Source organism: Lepidothrix coronata, unplaced genomic scaffold (genome assembly GCF_001604755.1).
Source record: "Lepidothrix coronata isolate B3197 unplaced genomic scaffold, Lepidothrix_coronata-1.0 Scaffold0, whole genome shotgun sequence".
Classification (NCBI taxonomy): domain Eukaryota; kingdom Metazoa; phylum Chordata; class Aves; order Passeriformes; family Pipridae; genus Lepidothrix; species Lepidothrix coronata.
Window position 1 is genome coordinate 15,781,610 of NW_016690180.1, and position 21,775 is coordinate 15,803,384.

Sequence of the window (21,775 nt, forward strand, 5' to 3'; positions counted from 1 at the left end):
TAACTTGTACCACAAAGTTACAAGAGTAATTCTTTTACTGATGTGAATGACGTGTCCAATTCAAATTAGGGACCCCCAAATGTGGTTTTACACACAGTTCTGAAACCTTTCGAGCATTCAGATACAACAAGATTCAATTAATCAGTACTTAACACACACATATTACCACAAAGCAAATGTAATTGTGTGGTGCCATCATCCATCTGCATCTTTCATGACCTAGACATCCCTGGAGTTGATCTTAGAACCACAGAATCACTAAAGTTGGAAAAGACCTCTAAGAGCATCAAGTCCAGTCATTAACCCAGCACTGCCAGGTCCACCACTAAATCCTGTCCTTAAGCACCACACCAACACATAAGGCTGCACAGTGAAGTTATGGGTGCCCCAACCCCAGAAGTGTTTAAGGCCAGGCTGGATGGAGCTCTGAGCCATCTGGTCTAGTGAAAGGTGTCCCTGTCACTATCAGGGGATTTGGAACTAGATGATATTTAAGGTCGCTTCCAACCCAGGTCATTCCATGATTCTATGATTCCATGATTTTTTGAACACATACAGGGAGTCCACCACTTTCCTGGGCAACCTGTTCCAATGCCTGACCACCCTTTCAGTGAAGAAATTTTTCCTAATATCCAATCCTAACCTCCCCTGGTGCAACTTGAGGCCATTTCCTCTCGTCCTGTCACTTGGTAACTGGGAGAAGAGACTACACCCATCTCACTACAACCTCCTTTCAGGTAGTTGTAGAGAGAGATAAGTCCCTCCCGAGTCTCCTTTTCCCCAGGCTAAACACCCCCCCAGGTCCCTCAGCCGCTCCCCAGCAGGCTTGTGCTCAAAACCCTTCCCCAGCTTCGTTGCCCTCCTCTGGACACCCTCCAGCACCTCAGTGCTCTCCACCCCTATTTTTTGGGGTAGCATCTCTCGGGAGCCACCAGCTGGGGGCCACCCTCGCTTTGCCGGGAGGCGGAGGGCGAAGGTGTCCCCCGCCGCGCCTCGCCCCGCCCGCCGGGACCCCCCCTCCGCGTCCCGGCGCCGCAGCGGGGGCGGCGCCGCGCTGATGTCAGGGCGCGGGCGGGCGGCGGCGGGCGGGCAGCGGCCGTGCGGGATGGCGGTGCCGCTGCGGTTGCTGTCCGCGCTCTGCACCGCCGCGCTCGTCCTGCCGCCGCCCGCCGCCCCGCGCAGGGCCCCGCGCTGCGGGCCGCCCTGCAGCTGCTGGCGGGAGTCCGCGCTGTGCGTGGGGGCCGCGGGGGCGCCGCGCAGCCTGCCCGCCGGCCTGGGCTCCCTGTGAGTGCGGGGGTACGCGGGGCGCGGGAGGAGGAGGAGGAGAGATGATGGAGGGGTGCGGGGCAGTCCCGCCTGATGGGTAGCATCTCTTTTTCCAGGAGCCTGGTCAACGGGACCTTCTCCGAAGTCAAGGACAGGATGTTTTCCCACCTGCCCTCCCTGCAGCTGCTGTAAGTATGGCACTGGAAAGGAGCACGGTCAAGTAGCACTTCGCCCGTTTCTCCTAGAGTCCCTTTAAGCATAGAGCCCCCCTGTTTCTCCTAAATAGAGTCCTTTTCCCTTGTGAAAAAGGAGGTAACAGCTAAATCCCCAGCTTGCGTAGCCCCCCGATGTAGCTGCCGTTTCATAACAGGGATGCATTTTCCGCTCATAAACTACTTTGTAAAATGTGTATTTAGCTACTGAAGTAGGGCAGAATGTTTTCTGATGCCCTAAGTTTCTCCTTTTTTAACTTCAGCTTTAATTAGTTTAGGGCTGAGTTTTCCTCTCTGGAGTCATGTGGTGGCTCTAACTCCTGTTCACTTTATGCCAGGGAGTCTGACAGTGGCTTTGGGATGTTGCAAGCAGGATGGGGAAGCAGAGGCTGCCGGGACACACTTCAGAGGGAAGCCTCTGTGTGTGAAGTGCTGGTGTTGTCTGCAGCATGACTCTGCTTCAGTATCCAATTTGGAGGGTGGCGCCTTGGTGCCTTCTGACCCAGTGGTCTACTGTCCCAGGAGACAGTGGTCCTGCTCCTAGCACTCTGCAGCCTTCCCTCCTTCATGTCCTCGGGCAAGTCACTTTGCAGTGCTCAGGTTGTAGTTAGGTGCATGCCTGAAGCTCGAGGAGCTTACCCAAGCTTGCTTAATTTAGCTGTCCTGGGAGGCAGTAGCAGGGAAGGTGCAGACACAGACTGCGGTACAACCCCCCTGGGGAGCCTGGGTACTCGTTTCTCTGGTAGTCTGCGGCGAAGCTGAGCTGCAGCCTGTGCCCTGCCTAGCCCAGTGTAGGCTGCCAGGAACGCCTGGATACCAAGCAGACTCTCTATGCCTTCCCCTCCACCCCATAAAGACTGGCTTACCCCCCAGGCAAAGACACGCTGCGAGGAAAAATTCAGCAAAAAGATCTGAAGCCTGCCAGAAACCTAGGCTGAGTGCTTTCCACAGAGTTAGATGTTAAAACTGGTCTTAGCAAGAGGTGCCTAAAGGCATCTGGTAGCATGATGGCCAGCCTCCTCTCCTCGGGCACCCCAACTCGTTTGACTCAAAGGCCTATCTCGCTACTAGGGGCAGCAGCATCCCTTGCAAAATGCTGAGGAGAAGTGGGCAAAGCAAGGGGTGGAAACTGTCATCTCCTTTATTGTGACATCAGTCCCAAACCCAAGTTTTTGTGAGATTTGGGGATCAGTACAGAGCCCTGAGTAGAGGGCAGGAGGACTTTGCCCATGGGTGAATGGGGGCAAACCAACAGCTGTGCCAGCTGGGAAAGAAAGGGAGGAATCCTAGGGTGAGTTAAGAGAAACTGTGGGTGGAAAATTAGAGATGGGGGTAATCTGGCTTTTTTTGGATGGTGGTATTAGGAAGAAGCAGGAAGAGCAGAAGAAAGTTGTCCCTTTTCCTTAGCTGTAGTAGATTTCCAGGAGAAGATGTTGGGGTGAGGAGAATGGTGGACAGAGGTCAGTTGCTGAGGAAGTCAGAAGTCATGTCACTTTATGCGGTAAGTCAGATGTGGCAGTGAGAGGGTTTTGTCACCATTGTGACTGCCTTGGGCCCTGACAAATTCTGTCAGTTAGTGTAATTTGTGACTATTCCCTTAAACATGAGAAAAAATAATGATTAAATGGCAAAAGAGCTGCATGCATAATTGAGCACTTGGGCACCTCAGGACAATGTCTTCTGTGGCAGTAGTCATGGTAAAATAGTAACGCAAGGATTTATTTTTGATGGCAGTCTGCATCTTTGTCAGATTTCTTTGGGATAATTTAAGGAGCATTTGTCTAGCATTAGCATACTATCCAAGGACCACAGGGAAAGTTTGCATTTCATGTTCATTAGTCTTCTAAATTAATTTTAGTGAAATGCCTAAAACCATACAGAAAGAGGATTAATAAGTTGCTCTAATAAAGCGATTAGTGCAGACATGTTCATTCATAGCAAAAAATTCTTAGATTTTCCAAAAATTATTTCTTTTGAGCAGTGTTCATTTTTTATACCAAATAAGAAGTTTTGCTATTTTCTTGAAAGGAAACACTCTCTGTGCCTTTGAACACCAACACTGGAAATAGTCCACTGTTGTACTTTGATACAGCAAGGAAGGAACTTTGCTGACAAAGCCCCTGTAGCATCCTTCTCCCCGATTGCCTTGTCCTGGCTCAGGTGACAGCCACTCTGGTGCAGCTCTAATATGTTTTGCCCCTGAAGTTCACACAGGAGGAGGGCAACGCAGTGCCTGGAGGAGGCAGCACCACTGCTCCTCCACACCACCTGCGAACACAGGGCTTTGCTTTATCAGGATAGCAGGACTCTCCGTCTCTGTTTGGGTATGTCTCTGTTTCCAGCTGACAAACTGGGTGCTGTCCTCCCACACCGTGGGCTGTACCCCGTCTGCAGGCTTGGAGCATCTCCCTGGGAGCACAGAATAAGTGAGCACTGACCCACTGCGACTGCATAGATGAGAGCTGGTGCTTCTGAGCTTATGATTGGTGCTGAGATGATCTTAAAAGTTGTCATTGGGGCAGGAGGGGTGGTAAACAACTGGCGTCCACACTCAGCAGACCTACCATCTCATAATGGCTTGTCCTGCTCAGGGGACCACAGAATTGAGGACCAGGTTGCATTTAGCCAAGGTCAGTGGCACAACAAGCATTTTCCTGGGGAGTAGTGGACATTAACTGCCATCACATAATGCCTTTGATTTTTTTTTTTAATAGATCATTCCACAATATTTTATGTGTGCTGCATTGGTGGGGCAATATGGGCTCAAGTCAGTAAGATTAGTTTGGTCATGGGCAATAAACACAATAGGCATAATCCAGTGTGTCAGGTTTTAATGTGCTTTCCTAATGCCTGCTCTCCATTTTCAGCTTGCTGAACTCCAACTCCTTCACTATTATACGAGATGATGCCTTTGCTGGTCTCTTCCATCTAGAATACCTGTAAGTTTGGTACTTTATGTCCCCTATAAATAAAGATATTTTGATAAGTTGCCAAGGCTCCTGCTGTGGAGTCTTGGTCTTTACGGTGATTCCCAGGAGCAGGGGAGATGAAGGATTTATGTTTCACTCCTGTGCGAATGTTCTTTATGGTGGCTCACAATCTTTCAAAGGTTACAGTGCATTGTTAAAAGATGCCATGAATGCAAGGTGTCTCTGTGCAATTACAGCACATCAAAAAGGCATTGTTAGCAAGAGTTTGTCTTGGCTTTCCAGAACAGTGTCATCACTGCCAAGGGGATTTGAACCTCAGACAAGAGGTGGGAAAGCCTGTCCTGACCTGCAGGCAGCCTGAAGAGGAATTGCAGAGTATCTGTGTACTGCCCAGAGCAACCTTGATTACCATCCTCTTTCTCTTCCCCCAGCTTTCTTCTCCAACTTCTCCTTTTTTCTGATATCCCATTTAATGCCCATGTCATTTATGTTTGTATATTAATTATAAATATATAAACACATAAATATATGTCACACAACATAAATTATTGTAATTGTTTATATTATTATTTAAATTTGGTTTACATAGTTCACTTACATTTTTTACATTGCTTTCATTTCCTACATTACTTTCATTTCCTGATCCTTATTTTTTGTTTATTTTTAGTTCTTTTAAATACTTTCTTTTAAAAAAAAGTATTAGCCCTGCTACAAGGTTGTCTTCCCTTTGTTCTCCAAAGGACTGGCATTTCTCTGTGTTACTGGATATGAGCTGGTGTGTTTGAAACTATGAATACAACCTCAAAAAAATTCCTCTTTCCACCCACCTTTCCATTCTGAAAGGTAGCTGTGGAAAGCATTTGTCCTTTTCTAAAGACAGACCGATGCTGATAAAGCTGACCCTCGCTAAAGTCTTGCAGACAAATAGGTATTAAAGTTAGAAATATTCAGGGTTAATAGTCTGATACATGTGGAGCAGCCACCAATGGAATTTGCAGACCAAAAAACAGAGGATAATGGCAAATGGTGTATGCTAAAATCCATGATTCAGCTACATCTGGATTTTTCAGATAGGAAGTTATCTAAGTATTCTCTTTTACTTGTGTCTATAGGAAAAAGAATTATTTACTGTATGTTTGTGAAAAGGAAGAATAACAATTTATGTTGTATCATTAATTACTTATTTTCAAGTGCTGATGAGCTTATCCCTGCAGTCGTGGCCGTTGCGCTGGTGACTGCAGCCAGATCCCTGTCCAAAAGAAACATCCTACTCTCCTCAGCTCTCCCCAGTCATCAGCTGCAAGCCAGGGAGCAGGATGAAGATTGGTAAAGCCTTATAGTTTCAAATTACTTTAGTAGCTGAACGAGTGGTCTTGGGTACTGGTTGTGGTTGCCCTTCCAGCCAAGTCCATAGAGCTCTTCCTAGCAAATCTACCCTACACATTTTGGGAACTGGCTGTGAGTAGCCTTTCTCTGTGGTTCATTTTTTTGGCCAGGCAGCCAGGAAGAATATGACAGCTTCCATAACTCATGTGTCTTAGTTACCAGGGATCAGACTTTATGGAGAACGAGGAAACCTCACTGACAAACAAGAATGACAAGTGTCTTCGTGTACAAAGCAAAGTCTCTGGACGAAGAGCAGCTGGGGAGCACCAGCTGTGTCCTGTGCACTTGCGGCACTGATAATGACATTCAATGCACTCTTAAACTAATTGACTCTGTGTACAGAGTCTGGGTAAAACAGGTCTGATAAAGACGGGAGCTTTGCTGGTGAACAGTGGTGTTCCCAGGGTAGCACCTTTTGGAGACCAACTTTGGTGACTCATGAATCTGGCAAATTACTGAGCCCAAATTTGCATCATCTTGCTGTGCTGTTTGCAGTGAAGCCTTATGTATTTGCACGGACTGGTGAGCTGGCGCTGTGCAGGGATGCCAGGTGCCAGTGAGGGTGTCAGGAAGCAGTGTGGCTCTCTGCTCTGCAGATTGAATTCATGTCCCCAGACAGCCTTGTAATGGCTGACCCTCTTCTGACACTTTCTACCTAGACACAGCACCTTCTCATCCAGTCAGGGTCCCAGTCACTTTGTGAAGGATCTTGGCTACATCTAAACTGCAGAGCCAAGAGCACTTGCCATCTTCTGCATTCCCATCTTGACTCTTGAGAGAGGAGACCTTGTCTCACAGCATTTTTCTTGTAACTTCTCTGGAAGGCAAACAAGGATGCATAGGAGGAAGGGAGGCACTTTTATCTCATCAAACCTTTTATAAAGTCAGCATGCAGTTGTCTTCATCCAGATACAGCTGTACCAAGCAATATCTTGATGGCCACCTGGCTGCAATTGCTTTGCTGGGCTGATGGTGTATTTAGGGATGCGTCCTCAAGTGCTTAGGGGTCAAGATGCTCAAATATCAGCTCTTTCTTTAAACGCTGACATGCAGTCAGGAGGAGGAGTGTGGTCCTGGAATTGATATGTGCCTGTCATTATTCCCCCAGCCCACGGGGCCATGACTGGTGTGCAGCTGGGCACCCTGCAGAGGTGATGTCCCAGCTGGAGAGAGCTGAACTGCAGCAGCCGGAACAAAACCAAGGCAGTGGTCGTGCCGTTTATGCAGACATTGAATGTTTGCAGCTCCAGTCACAGCTGTATGGGTGTGGAGGTAGCACTGTGCATGCAGCCACAGGAGCTCCCAATCAATGTTGGTCTGCACCCTGAGCAGCCCTAGCACCTCTGTGCTGCCCCATGGTTTTAAAAGGCAGGTGATTTGTGAGGGGAAGGTAGGACTTTATCTTCTAAAGCCCATCTCAGGAGCCCCTTCTGTGCAGGTCTCTTGCCTCACACAACACATCCCAAGAGGATTAACCAGGAGGAATAATTTTTTTTTGCCTTGTTCACTTTGTTCCTTTTCTGCTGGATGTTTTTTGTTATGTGTTGTCCCTTGTGCTGCCTAGTACTTACATCGTTCCTTGCAGTCTGCCCAAGGAAAGAGGATAAGGGAAAATAAGCAGCTCCACTGAGACTTACTACCTTTCAGTCTGAAGGAGCTGCCCAGGAACCTGCTGAGTTTGGCAACCATAGCTTAAAGCACTAGTGATGCTAATAATAATGTTAATTAAAGTATTTTAAAATACTTTTTTCGCCCCCTAGATTCATTGAAGGAAACAAAATTGAAACCATTTCAAGAAATGCATTTCGTGGCCTTCGAGACCTGACTCACCTGTAAGTTGTTTAAGAGTTGATAGAGTATTTCCTACTTGAAGGAAACTCCTCTGGGGGACCACTACACTGAAACCTTCTCTTCCCCCTGTGTGTCAGCTTCCTCCTTCTGTCAACAATGTGCCTTTCATAAATTAAGAACTGGCCTTAAAGCAGTTCCTGCTCAGGCAGCACTGCAGCACGTTGGGGTGGGGTGCAGCTGGTACCCCCAGTGCTGCACCGGTACGGCCGCCACACCGTGACTAACATTGCTGCTTCTTTTCAGCATCTCACTGATTGCTCTGTGTGCTACATTCGCATTGCGGCAATAAAAAAGCTTTAAATATTTTACTTTTATGTGATCTTCGAGCAATCCCCATTCTTGAATGGGAATAACTAACACCTGTTCCTGGTAACTGCTAAAAATGCCAGTGGCAGGACAGTATCAGATAATTAACAACCTGTAAGTGAGCTCAGACTTGGTAAGAGCCACCAGAAAAGAGTTAGCAATGATACTAAGCTCTAACTTTCTTTTCCAGTTCTTTGGCCAATAACCACCTCAAAGCCCTGCCAAAGGATGTCTTCAGTTATTTAGATTCTTTAATTGAACTGTAAGTAATGACAATCTTTCTATTGAATGCCTGCTTTTGTCATTCTGCTGTTCTCTGTTCTAGGTTTCTGGGGGTGTGGTGCTGTATCTGGTAACTACACAGAAGAAAAGAAAGTGTATTTTTTTGTTCTAGCTTTTTTCATTTCATAGTTATTTACTTGATAGACTCCTCTAAAGTAACTCCTTTTTCTTATATCACTGTTGCTCCTCACGATACCGTATATAGCTTGTGTCATTGTACTTCCTTCTGATATTTCATGTAAATTGTTTTTTAGGGAAAGGGAGACAATGAATTTTAAAACTACAGTTTCTCTGAACAGTTTTCCCTGTTAATATTGCATGCATTCCCTGAGATTATTTTAGTTAAAAGCATTAATTAAAAAAAAAAAGCTGTTTTTCCTTGGTTTTGTGCAGTTGTAGCACATTGCTAATATACTGTCAGCGTTTCCTTGTATAACTGAGCTGCTAGTCGGCTTCCCCTGTTTTTGGCCTGGCTTTCCCAAGCAGCAAAGTATAATTGTAAGCCACGAAATTTGCCAAGGGATCAAAGAACAAGAACAATGTTGAAATTACACATACATTAGTAGAGGGAGGTTAAATTGACTCTACATCAGTAGCGACTTAAACAATACAAGCCTTACATCTGCATTTTAATGTAACTCAGAAATGGTGCCAGCAAGGCCACTCGGTCAACCAGCAGTACTGGAACAGCTTAGTGAAGGAATGGGATTTATCCATGTCAGTGGTAGGTGGTGTGAAGGAGGCTTGCAGCAGATAGCCTGACTGTCAGGATTTATTTACATTACAGTCCTAATCCTATAGAAATTTACCAAAAATTAACATTACACATGAATCACAGTGTTCTATTACTGTGATTATAAGTGAGAGTAGACTGTAGCAATTTTTCAAAAAAACTCAGTGAAGGAGAGCCCATATTAAGAGTCCAAATAAAACTTAAGAGACTTCCCTGTTCTCAGTTCAGAACAATTCAGGGATACTCACATATTTTGAAATTCAACATGTCAAGGTGATAACAGTTCTGTAGTACTCATATTGCTATCAACCTTTTCAAATATGTTTATTTCTGTGTGTTTTTTAGAGATTTAAGGGGAAATAAATTTGAGTGTGACTGCAAAGCCAAGTGGTTGTTTTTGTGGTTAAAGATGACAAATTCCACTGTTTCTGATGTCCTGTGTATTGGTCCAGCAGAATATCAGGATAAGAAGTTAAATGATGTGACAAGTTTTGATTATGAATGCATCACTACAGGTATTCAGAATGTATATTTCTAAGCACACTACAAATGGTTAAATATCAGACATTTAGACTATACCCTTTCGTTCTTTGAGCATGACCTGGGGGGAGGAAAGGGTTACATACAAAGTACATCCAAGTACTAGAACAAGTATAAAATGGGAAAATTACATTTCAAAGCTGAAGTAACTACTGAGTTTTTATTTGGATTAAGTGATAATGAGAAAAGAGCTCTGACAATTTGTATTCCAAAAGACTTGATTATGACTCACTTTGTGGCTTAATTTTCATCACAGAATGCTTTCTATTATCTGGAATAAAGCCATATAGTTATGGCAGATGAGCTTCACAAAATCTCAGTATTTCACAGAAAGCAATAAAAATAAGTTCAAAAATGTGGCTATATCTGTTATATTTATTTAATAAGCCACGACTTATTAGCATCAAATGTGGTGGCAATAGTGCCAGCAGTTCTTCATGGAACTCCATTAAGTTGGAGAGAAATGTCCAATAATAATCTGACTACTGTCTGTTTAGGATCTTCATTTTTTTTAGGTAATGTAAAGCATGCTGAAGGAAGTGAAGAGAAAGTTGCATGTGATTATGCTTATATTTTATGACCAAACAGCTGCAGTTACCTATCTTTAAATGTAGTCACATCATATAACTGAAAATACCAGCTGCGAGTATTGTTTTTCACCTTTTATGTATAAAATGTCAGCACTCTGCCTTTTTTCTACACAGTAATATCAGAGATGTTCGAGTTCTCATCTGTCATTGAGTCAGTCATCATTATTAAAAGATAACAGAAAAGATGATTACTAGTAATGTGAAACAAAGTTTCAGGAAAAGGTATGAAAGGTAATTCTGTGGCAATATGTGAAGGAAAAGAGAATGAACTCAGAATTCAAAATTATGACAGAAGAGCAGCAGAGGTAAAGTGCAATAATCTGCTGCATATAAGGATGTCAAGCACAGGAGAGCAATGAAGCTTAGAATGGTACCACAGTTACATTGCCATGTCTGCCAAATCACTGAGAGGCAACAGTACAAAGTAAAAGCAGGCTTTATTTCGTTGCAGTCTGGTTTAAAAGCACTAACAATGTGCAAGAACAAGCCATACTGATCCTCAGACCTATACTGACCTACCTGCCCTCTTTCACCTTTTCATACCTAGAAACTATGAAGTTGTTACAGGCAAAATTCACCCTTAACATTTGTCACTTCTTGTGCTCCAAGGGCAATTACACCAAGCACAAATCTAATTTCATGTGCTATAGAGTTTTTGGGGACTGAAAGTGTTCTATGGGGCTAGAATTGCCCAGCTGAATATTTGTTCAAATGCCATTGGAGAAGTGCTTCCACAGCACAGCACAGAGCTGTCACACACTGTTGTGTATGACCCTCATAGTCTGCAATATCAAGCCACTGCTGCTTTTTCCTTCTCTGCCATTGCCTCCCCCAGCTCCAAAGGGAGCCCATATTCAGTGCTTGAGGATTGATTAGTCAGAGGCTCAGGCTTCTACCATATTCTGAAGTAAAGCAACATACGCTGTAGGTGTATTTTCCTTTCCCAGTCAGTGACAGGAAGGGCTCTACAAACGTCTTTCATTTGTGCTAGATTTTAGTGTAGTGTTTCCCTCCTTTACCAGACGGGATCAGACTTTCCATCATTTCTGGTCTCCAGTACTCTGTGTCAAGTAAGACTGGATGTAGGATGTGGTAACAAAGCAGTTTGCTTGATAAATTGTGCATCTTGTCGGCTCAGTCAGTTCATTGCATCAGCTGAACTGCTACAATGGTAACAGGAGGACAGATGAAAAGAGGTGCTGCCAAATTTAAACAGAAAGAAAGACAAAGAACAAAATGGTCTTGTTGCTTCTTCACAGAGAAAGTGATTCAGTGTTGGTGATCTGCACTTTTAACTCTTTTTTTGATAACATCTGTCTTTTCCATTTCTCAGTGCTTGAATCATGGAGGCAGGTTAAGCCATTTCACTTGGTTTCTTGTCTTTCTCCCACAACAGTGTGTTAGGGGGCTGTGCTGTGGCTGTAAGCACCACTTTGCCCAGACCTGCAGGCAGGGATCATCTCACTGAGCTTTGAAAGCCTGTTTTCTCCTTTCTTTAACTAGCTGGGACTGCCTTCTGGAGGTGGTCCTGTCTTTCCCCACTGGCTAGAAGGGAGGTAGGTTGCAAATTAATAGGTACCTGCTCCGTAAGTGCTCCTGTGCTGGAAATCTCCTGTGATGGGAGAATGGAAGGGATAGTTAATGCTCCCTGGTGCACACCCTGGTCTTGGGTAGCCTCACCTGGAGTAGAAGTTTCCACTGCAGGGAAGAAGGGATGTGAGGAGAGTGTGACCAATTCACAGGATGCAGTTTAGAAGCTGCTACCCAAACATATCATCACTGCCACTTTTCCTTAGTGTCCTCCAGCATCCTACCTGCATTCTCTCCTCTGCCAGCATCCATGCTCCTGTGTGCTGGGATCAGCCAGAGCAGGGTCTGCCGGAAGAGAAATCAGCCCAATAAAAGTGTTGGGTCCCTCATCCATGAACTCCTCATGCCAGTTCAACCACAGAGGGAGCAGAGGCAGAGTGAGTGACTGGAGGACAAGGGGCCCACCCCAGCCTCAGCCAGCAAAAACCAGCATGAAAACCACGTCTTGAGACAGGGAGAGCAAAACTATGTATGGAGTGGGAGAGAGGGACTGCAGCAATGGGGAAAGTGGGGGCTGCATCCTCTTCCCTCTCCCATGCAGGGGATCCAGCTTAAAAGAGAAAAATGTTGGAAAAGAGCCCCCTCAATCCTGTATTTACTGTACTAGTTCTGTCTAGCATTAAAGCAAGGCATGTAGAACTAAAGCAAGCCCCCAAAGCCTAAATTTTTGCAAGACTGATGCAGCAGCATCTTTTTACTGTGTAACACTGTTCTACATTAGTCTGGTATTTCCAGAAGGTGCTAAAAATAGTGGTTTTTACTGATTATAACAGATTTTGCTAGCTATTTTTACATACAGATTGGTTTGTTTCAATTCACAGAGTTCTCCGAAGTGTTTCACAACTGTTCAGACTTCAAGACATGTCTTTTTCAGGATTAGTTTTTTATTGGGTTTTTTTCTCAAGATTTAAAGATTTTTTTTTTTATTTTCTGTGACTCTATCTGCTGTTGTTCCATCCTTTATCTATCTTTCATGATTGGTCAGTTAATTTTACTTTCTACATACTTTGGTGTCAGTTTTCTCCAGTCCTTTTAGTTTCTCAGTGGGAATGAAGATAACTTTCCTGTTTGCCTAACAGCATTTATGAACCAAGCCCAAGCTCTATTTATAACAGTCCCTCGAAGAATGAGGACTGTCATTTCTTTCGCAGCTGTAGAATCTGCTCTGTTTGTTTAATGGTAGTCATCTATCTTTATTCTCCAGAAGTGTAACTCCTCAAGGGCAAGGCTTTCAAGCATGCAGAAACAGAGGGTTCTTCATTCAGAAGCAATTATTTCATAATGCACCAAAATAAGGGACTCGAGTGAGGACTTAATTACCATTTCACCAAAATCCCTGGATGCTCAGGCCCTTCCAGCATAGGAGTGTGTGATGAAGGCATGTAGCAAATAGAGCTTAAAACAGAGTAGTGTGTGGTTCTGCAGAGAAATGCCATCATAGCAGAAGATGCCTTTCTTTTTCTATGTATCTCTGTGCATACGTTACTTCAACACAGGCATCCCGCCCCATTCTAGTCCCAAGTGCTGGCTTTTCTTTGCCGGGTCTGCTATACCGTGGGTTTTTTCCTAATGACAATGACATTGCCCAGCTGTCAGGTCAAAGATCAAATTCAGACCCAAGTCTCCTTGCTTTGACCCAGATTGACTCTGTGCTGACTGCTGACTTACACCAGGGTGACTTTTATAATTAAATCTACAAAGGCACTTAGGTTTTGAGAAAAAAAAAACCCTTCCATTTCAGAGTTACACTCCTAATTTTTACAACTTGCTCCAATTCCTCAGTCTAAGATAAGTTTTCCACTGGATAGTAATTCTCAGGTTGGTTGTATTTTATGCCTAAACTACATTACAATACCCCATAAAACTTTGTGTTAACTGAGTTTTTGATTACACCACTTTGTCTATGGTCTAGATGAAATGGGGTTATCCCCAGACAAACTTCAGATATCATTTCACTTTCTGTCTGGTTTAGCATATCACAAATTGCTAGTGATTAAATTTGCACGACTTAAGAAGTTATTGGACTTCAGCTGGTAGTTTTCATCTCTCAGCATCAAAGTGATTCTGGCAAGGCCATTTCGCTTGGCGAGAAAGCCACTTCCAGCTGTAGGAAAAGAGACTTTTCTCTCGATATTCTGATTGCATTGATAGTAGCCAGCCTAGCGGGAAAATCTGATTTCTTTCACTATTTACCTATTTGATCTCTTTGGCAACTATATTTTCCTAAGACAGTTTATGATACCTAAAGCAGGAGACACTTTCCCCTGTTGCTGCATGCCTAACATAAGCATTGACACTTCCATTCTAGTGTTATACAAAATCCAGAGTATTTCACTCATTTTTCAGTGTAAATCATTATAATCAGCTACCACTTACTCTGTGTCTCCAGCAAGGATGTAACCTAACTGTTGTAAATGTGTATTTCTAGATTTTGTTGTTCATCAGATTTTGCCCTACCAGTCCGTTTCAGTGGATACGTTCAACTCAAAGAATGATGTGTTCGTAGCCATTGCACAGCCCAGCATGGAGAACTGCATGGTGCTGGAGTGGGATCACATTGAAATGAATTTCAGGAGTTACGACAATATCACAGGTATATGAACACTGGAATTCCAGTCATTGATGAACTGTTGGCATTTCACAAGGATGAGATTCATAGATGGGACCAGTTTATTAGGTTTTGTCCTGAATCCCTGTTGAATTTGGCCAATCAAAATGTGTGATGTCTGGACATGAGTGAGTCCACGGAGTAGTGCATCTTGTTAATACATGCACATTTAACTTCACTGTAGCACGCAAACTGGGCTTTTTTTGTCTGATCTTGTAAATTGTTCTGAAGGCACAAACACTTGCTGTGAATGTCACAGCTTGGCCCAGCTTAGCACTCACTGCCTCAATCACACAGCAAGTCAAAGTAGAAGCTGAAGGAGCACTCACTCTTGCCAAAGTGCCTGTAAAACAGAATGTAAAAATACTCTATTGCATGTAGAAGAAAATAGGTCTGAAGGATGCTTTTAGGGTGGGTTAACCAGGAACCCAGCTGAAGAGGGCATAAAAATATTTCAACCGTGGTTGTTACCCGAAGAGATGTGCTGTAAAGCTTCCATGTTTACTTTCAATTTACAAACATGCTCAATTAGCATCCTGGACATACTACTGATCAAACAAAAAGCTCATGTGAATGCCAGGTGATGTTCTAAAGCTGATTTTCTAACAACTGTTCTGTCCCTAACCAGCACTCATTGTGCTCAGTCACACCATGACAGCAGGGACAGAGTCTTTAGAGCTGTTATGCGCTGCCTGATTTCCCAGCTGCTTCAAGCTAGTGGTTCTGAAGACTTGGGAGTTAAATTTATCATGGAGCATCCTTCCCTCCTGTTCCTTGTTATGTGTGATAGATTATTTTTTACCTTACATTTTGGGAAACAAGGAGTATGCTGTGTCCTTATCTGGTGTTGAATTCTACAAAGGCAACAAGCACTTACCTCCTCAGATCAGCTGTGAGTGTCACTAACAAAAGTTTTTGAGATGCTACCCCTCTGCCAGGAAATGTTGGAAATGAAAAATGTTGCACTTTTGGGTTTCATTGTGTTTTGGTAGATTAGGGTGAACTATGTACCAGTGGATGTAAATTGAGAAGTCAACAGCCCAGAGAGAGCTAGCTGAGCCTAGAAAAACTCTGGAATTGAGCTTGAGAGTTTGAGTCATTTGCAAAGACAGCTGCCGTCCAGGCCTATTTCACCTTCCTGTGAATTACTTGATCAGGAGACATTTCTGCCAGAGACTCGAGTCCTGGCTCCACACCCAGACTGTGTGCCCAGGCTTGTTTTTCAAACAACCATCCCGTGTTCCTGGAAGGCCTCAGCTCTGAAATGTATATGAGCAAGAGATTTTTGCCAGGGGACACGGGCCCATGAGGAGCCTCTTGCAGAGCCTGAAGAATGTTTGTAGAGCTCTGGAGCCAGCTACGTGCTCCACAGGGAATTCCATTACTATCTGTATGCTTGGCATTCAGATATCTAAATTTAGCCATTTACAACATGGGCTTATGGAGCTGAGCTAGTTGTCAAGGTTGCCTTTATAGCGAACATGCAGAGAAAGACGTTGCTGTCCTCTGCAAGAGGAGTCAGGAGACAGCTGAAAGCTCTTCTAGAATTAATTTTGACTAAGGTAGACCAGAAGGAGCCTGGATGATCAGCTCAAGCATTCATGCCTGCACCACAGATACCTTGTGGTATTTGAGATGAAGGGACTCACAGCGCTCCCACAGTGAGTGGGTGGCTGGTCATTCCAGGCCAGCTGTGAAAGCCATAGGTAGAGGCACAGCAGAGGAATCAGGACAAGTCTCCTGTTGTGACTGACCAGGCAAACATCAGGAACTTGTGCAGCTACAGTTCTACTTAAACTGTGTGCTTCCTCTCTTCTTCCAACAAAATCTGTCATAATAGTCTGGCGGTTACTTTTTTTGATGTGATTCCTGTATAGTGTAACTTGACGTTCTCAAAACAGACCATAACCTGATCTGATCTAATCTGGCAACTGCAATATTCCTAAATATTTCTAGTTTAACATAATCTCAGGAATACCTAACAGAAACAACAGAGTTAGATTTATCTTTTTCATCCTGCTGTCAGATGATATACCCACAAGATGCATCAATATTTCTATTTACAGTAGGAAAAAAGCTGACTCCAAGTCTTCTGGAGCAAGAAAAATATGCGATATTTCCTTCTTCTAGTTAAGCTGGAAAGACAGACTTTCCAAGAATAAGAGAATTTTGGATTTCTGATCGGCAGCAAGACAATAACTCTTTGTTATTTTGAAATAATAAAATTTATCTTTAATAGTTATTTTGGATATTAGGGGCTGTGTGTTTGAACGAACAGAGAAGTAAAAAGTATTGTGGATAAAAAGGAATTAGCATTTTACGATATATAATACTTGCATACCTTGCAGGGTGTGACATTTGAAGTCATCTCTCCAGTTATTGGGAAGAAAAATGCACGAAAAGAAACTGTGATGGCATGTAACAGAAGACCAAATTATGAGATGGTGAAAGTTTAAAAAAGGGGAGGGGTGATTTGATAATCTCTCTGGGGCTTAAGGGGTGCTTTGTACTGTGATAATATACATGCCTTTTTTTTTTCCTTTGGTCAATAGGTCAGTCTATAGTGGGATGTAAAGCCATTCTTGTTGGTGACCAAGTCTTTGTGGTGGTGGCACAGCTCTTTGGTGGCTCACACATTTACAAGTATGATGAAAGCTGGACAAAGTTTGTCAAATTCCAGGATATTGAAGTATCTCGAATTTCCAAGCCAAATGATATAGAGCTTTTTGAGATAGACAGTGAAATGTTTTTTGTCATAGCAGATAGCTCTAAAGCAGGTTTGTCAACAGTGTACAAGTGGAATAACAAAGGATTTTATTCGTATCAGTCCCTTCATGAGTGGTTCAGGGACACTGATGCTGAGTTTCTCGATATAGATGGGAAATCACATTTAATTCTCTCAAGCCGTGCCCAGGTTCCCATTATACTCCAGTGGAACAAAGTCTCCAAAAAGTTTGTCCCACACAGTGAAATCCCCAACATGGAAGATGTCCTGGCTGTGAAAAGTTTCAGGATGCAAGATAACCTGTACATCACACTCACGAGATTCATTGGTGACTCCAGAGTTATGAAATGGAATAGCAAACAGTTTGTGGAGATACAGGCTCTTCCATCCCGAGGAGCCATGACACTGCAGCCTTTCTCCTTCAAGAACAATTACTACCTAGCCTTGGGAAGTGACTATACCTTCTCCCAGATTTACCAGTGGGATGGTGAAAAGAAGATATTCAGATTATTTAAAGAAATCTATGTGCAAGCACCACGGTCTTTCACAGCTGTGTCAACAGATCGAAGAGATTTTTTCTTTGCCTCTAGTTTTAAAGGAAACACTCAAATATTTGAGCATATCACCATTGACTTGAGTTCATGAAAAGCTGCTGGAGTGAAATTTATGTAGAATGACATTTATACACAAAATAAACAAAAAGAGACCTTTCCAAAATCAGGGTGCACCTGTGGACTATGATGACATTTTCTGAACTTTTCAAACTTGCATATTAATCAGGGACTGCCTTTACTTGGTTACTGCATGACATGTCCATTTTAGCCTTTTTCCAAGACATTTTGCAATCTGCGCTCATTCAAAGAGCAGTGCAGTGCATTAGGATTAATATTGACATCTAAGAGAATGATCTAAATTTTGTTCAGAAAACTACCTTGAATTGAACATTTCCTAAAAGAAAGTGAAGAGTAAGCCATACAGAGCATAGAAATTATCTTGACTCCTAAACTAACATGTTAGTAATGATTTTAATGCTAGAGCCAGTTCTTCATGGTTATTGATGAATTGTAAAAACAAACAGGAACATTCCAGAATACATTTTATTTTGGTTTCTTGAGGTCTGCCTTTGTGGTTTGTAGTAAATCTGAGGCATTGTTTTAATTCATTGTAGACTAGAGAGTAAGTTAAAATCAATTGCCATTTTTCTTCCATTCATTTTTTCAGCATTAAAATGTGCATAACGGGTAGCCCAGCCCACAGTAACTGGGTAGCCAGGAAAAGAAGAGTGTGTCACTTTCAGACTACAAGGTCTTAACCAGTTAATACAGACAGAAAATACCAGAGGTCTGCGTGATGCCATGAACGAATCCACTCTCTGTTTTAATAGGTATTCCAGAAATCCATCCTAATTCATTCTGCCCTAATTTATACTTTTCCATGTTTTAACATGTTATTCTGTTGTGACCTCTCATTCCAGAAGGCAAACCTTAAGCTTAGCCTGAAACACATATCTACATTTATGCACTCCATGTTGTAGCTCATCTGTGCGCAATGAGATGATTTATTCTCTAGTGTTCTCCCCCCAGCACAGCTCACAAGCAATAAATTCAGGTTTGGGTCATCACAAGCTGTATTTGGGGAATCCTCCTTCTGTCTCAACTCTAACTGTGACCTCAGTATTACGAAGTCATTTGAAACCAAGGCAGTTGGAGCTGTTTCAGGCTAGAGCTGACCCTGCCTCCGAGAAGGATTTCCACTTGGTGGGTCCAGCTTTTTGCCAGATTGCCAATTCATTGAAGGTTAAATAGGAGGATGTGGACAGACTGTGCTTCTTTAGTGGTTTGGGTGGTTGCAGATCAAGGCATTCAGTCATCCTAAGTAGGGCAGTCCTGGCACACAGAGTCTCTCTCAGGATAACAGAAGGAGCTGTTGTCCTGGAAAGGCCCTTCACCATCCTGGTCCAACAAAATTGTGTATTGGAGCTCTTGTTCATTCAATTACAAATATGTTTCTTGAAGTTTTCATACCACTTAGCATTCTGGGTTGTTTCATTGTGTCTTGCTGCTGCACTACTGCCTTGGATTATAGGGAGGCTTTGCATAAAGCAGGTAGAGCAAAAGAAACTGTCTTTCATTCCTTCATACTCAGGACTATTTCACTGTCCCTCTGCTGAATGAGCTTCACATTTTCCCCTTGGACATGTGAAACATGGCCTATTATCACAAATAGAGATGTTCTCATAGGCTTTCTGATATCCAAGGCATGAAGTATGCTGCAGAAGGGGATTATGTATAAGGGCTCCCGTGAGGAGTCATAACCTACAAGTGACCTGGCATATTACAGTCCTCCCCAACTTTTGCCTCTCTGCTATGAAATAAAGTTATTAGTGGCCTGTCAGAGACATAACTCATTCTGTTCCTAAATTACCTGCTATTTTTTTTCCTACAGAGGTGCTCAACCTGGTTTTGTTTTTAACTACACTGGCATCCTAGCCCATACAGCCCTCTGAAGTATCGAGCGCTGCCCTCCAAATCCCAATGCAGTGTCAGTCCCAGTGGTTCAATCAGACCAGTAGATACAAACAAACCATGTTTTAGCAATACTTCTCCTAGGATTAAGAAACAAAACAAAGAGATTCCCTGCCTGGGAATGCAACTTCTTACCATTTTAAAGTGGATATGGCTGGCAAGCAGTGTTTATTTAACCTGCGTTGTGGGAAAGCATTTTGTGTTGCTTTTCCATTGAGCATGCAAGTTTAAATAGAGGGGGCATTTCTCAGTGCACCAGCATTTGCTTTTAGGGCTCACTAGGAGTACCAGTCACTCAACAAAGGGCATCAGAGTGGAAGGCTGGTTTAGAGAAATTGGATCCTGGCATTTTTAACTTGAAGTGTAGCAAGAGGATGGTGGAAAAGGGCTTGTGTATTGAACACCAGTAGATTGTACTCTTTCAAGAGCCAAGGGGATTTTGAGACTTGGCTATCAAGTTGAATTAAATTAAAATGGTCTCTGCAGAGACTGGCTTAATAAAGAGGATAAAGTGATCCACAGGAGTCTAGCTCATTCACATGGGACTAGGAGAAGAGAGTGAGGGAAATAAATTCTGCTGGCAGGCTGCCGCTTCTGCTGAGTAGCTCTGTTGGTTGGTCAGAAAGCCCAGCTCAGCATCCCTCACGGCCCAAGGAAGAGCCTGGAGTCAGACACTGGCCTGCCTGTTCTGCTGAGTTCATGCACAGGAGGTCAAAGAAGCTGAGAGGGAGGACAAAAAGCACCAGTTGATAAAGAAAACGTTACAGTACTTTTCACAGGATTAAACAAAGGCAGGATCTCAAAAAGAGCCTTGGTCTGCTCTTCCTGCTCCCAAGGAAAAGCTGCAGGATGCAGCCATAACAACAGAAATCACTAATCATCGAAAATACTTTCTGCCTTTCCAAATGCAACAGCAGGATTGTCTCTATGACCTATATTCTGTAATAGAAATTGTTTTGAATAGTAAATAAAATATTCATATCCATAATTCATTTCAACTGTTAGACCGTCAAGACAGTGAGAAAAGAAAACAGAACATGCCAACTGACAATTTTTAATATATTCTAAAATACATAAATCTATGTAAAGAACAGTAGTTTATATAAGCATCAATTTAATATGTGCTAGCTACAGCGGGAGCATTTTAAGGCTGTATATACATTGAGCTTTTTTTAGTAAAGAGGAGCTGGTGCAATCTATGCTGCTGACACATGTATGTACTCTTTCAGTATATGAATAAAATGTAGTTAATGAGACTAATTTTGGTGTGTCATGCGTGTTAAAATATCCACGTTGTGAAGATCCACAGTACCAGAGGAATGGACAAGGTGCAAGCTTCTGCTTCTCTGCCTGAAGTAGTTCAGACCTCAAAGGTTTTGCTGTTCACCAACTTTCTCCTTCACTCTTTCCTTACACCCCATCTAGTGTTAGCAAGTATGTAATGCGGCTATTGCTGAGATTCTGGGTTCATAATAAGCTCAGTTCCTTTCTTTCTTACCACAAACCCGAGATCTTAATTTTCAAAATAACTTTTAAAAATTTTTAAGATACTTAAGTGGGTTTCTTACATGCTGAATGAATAGAAACCAAGTCCTAAAATTAATCCTGAGACTTTCTGATCTTTGCTCTGGGGTCTCTTAAGATTTGTTAAATTTTTACTGAATCATTGACTTTTACTCTAAAATTGAAAAAAATAAATCTATCAAATGTGAATACATTTTATTTAAAGCAATACTTAAGTGTTATCTACTGATCCTGCTAGTCACTAGTGCAGGGAATAATTCTTTGGTTTCCTCCTAGTTCTTCAGCAATTCTCTATAACTAATTATAGGTTTGTGCAATCAAAGACATGTCTGACATACCATAATGGGATGCAGTTGCTGGGATCATTGCTTTCCTTTCGTGTATTTCACCTTTTTATGGGTCAGCAGCCCTTGTGGTGTGGTTCACTGAAACTCCGTCATAGCTCAAACATCAGTTGCAAATCAGCACCATTTCCTCATCTACCATCCCCTGTTTTCTTTGCCCTTGCTAAGTGACCAATTTTTTTCCACCCGTTAACACATTCTTCAAATCTTCCTTGGAAAGTTTCTATTACTCCTTGAAAGTCATAGCAAGATACCAAGAGAAAAGCATTCCCAAAGAGCAATGTGGGGATGGTCACTCCTCTGCAAATTTTCAAGGGGAAGAGAGAGCAGGATCTATTTGAAAGGTCAGGCTAAAGGCATATG

The 21,775-nt window shown here is 42.9% G+C and overlaps 1 protein-coding gene across 1 annotated transcript; it reads left to right on the forward strand.

Moving 5' to 3' along the window:
• The first annotated feature begins 1,105 nt into the window (after nt 1-1,105).
• LGI2 (leucine rich repeat LGI family member 2) lies at nt 1,106-20,800 on the forward strand. Its single transcript, XM_017834007.1, has 8 exons — nt 1,106-1,284; nt 1,383-1,454; nt 4,346-4,417; nt 7,555-7,626; nt 8,142-8,213; nt 9,312-9,481; nt 14,115-14,279; nt 16,847-20,800. The coding sequence occupies exons 1-8, from the start codon at nt 1,106-1,108 to the stop codon at nt 17,662-17,664; spliced, it is 1,620 nt and encodes a 539-aa protein (XP_017689496.1). The 3' UTR covers nt 17,665-20,800.
• Nucleotides 20,801-21,775: the final 975 nt, after the last annotated feature.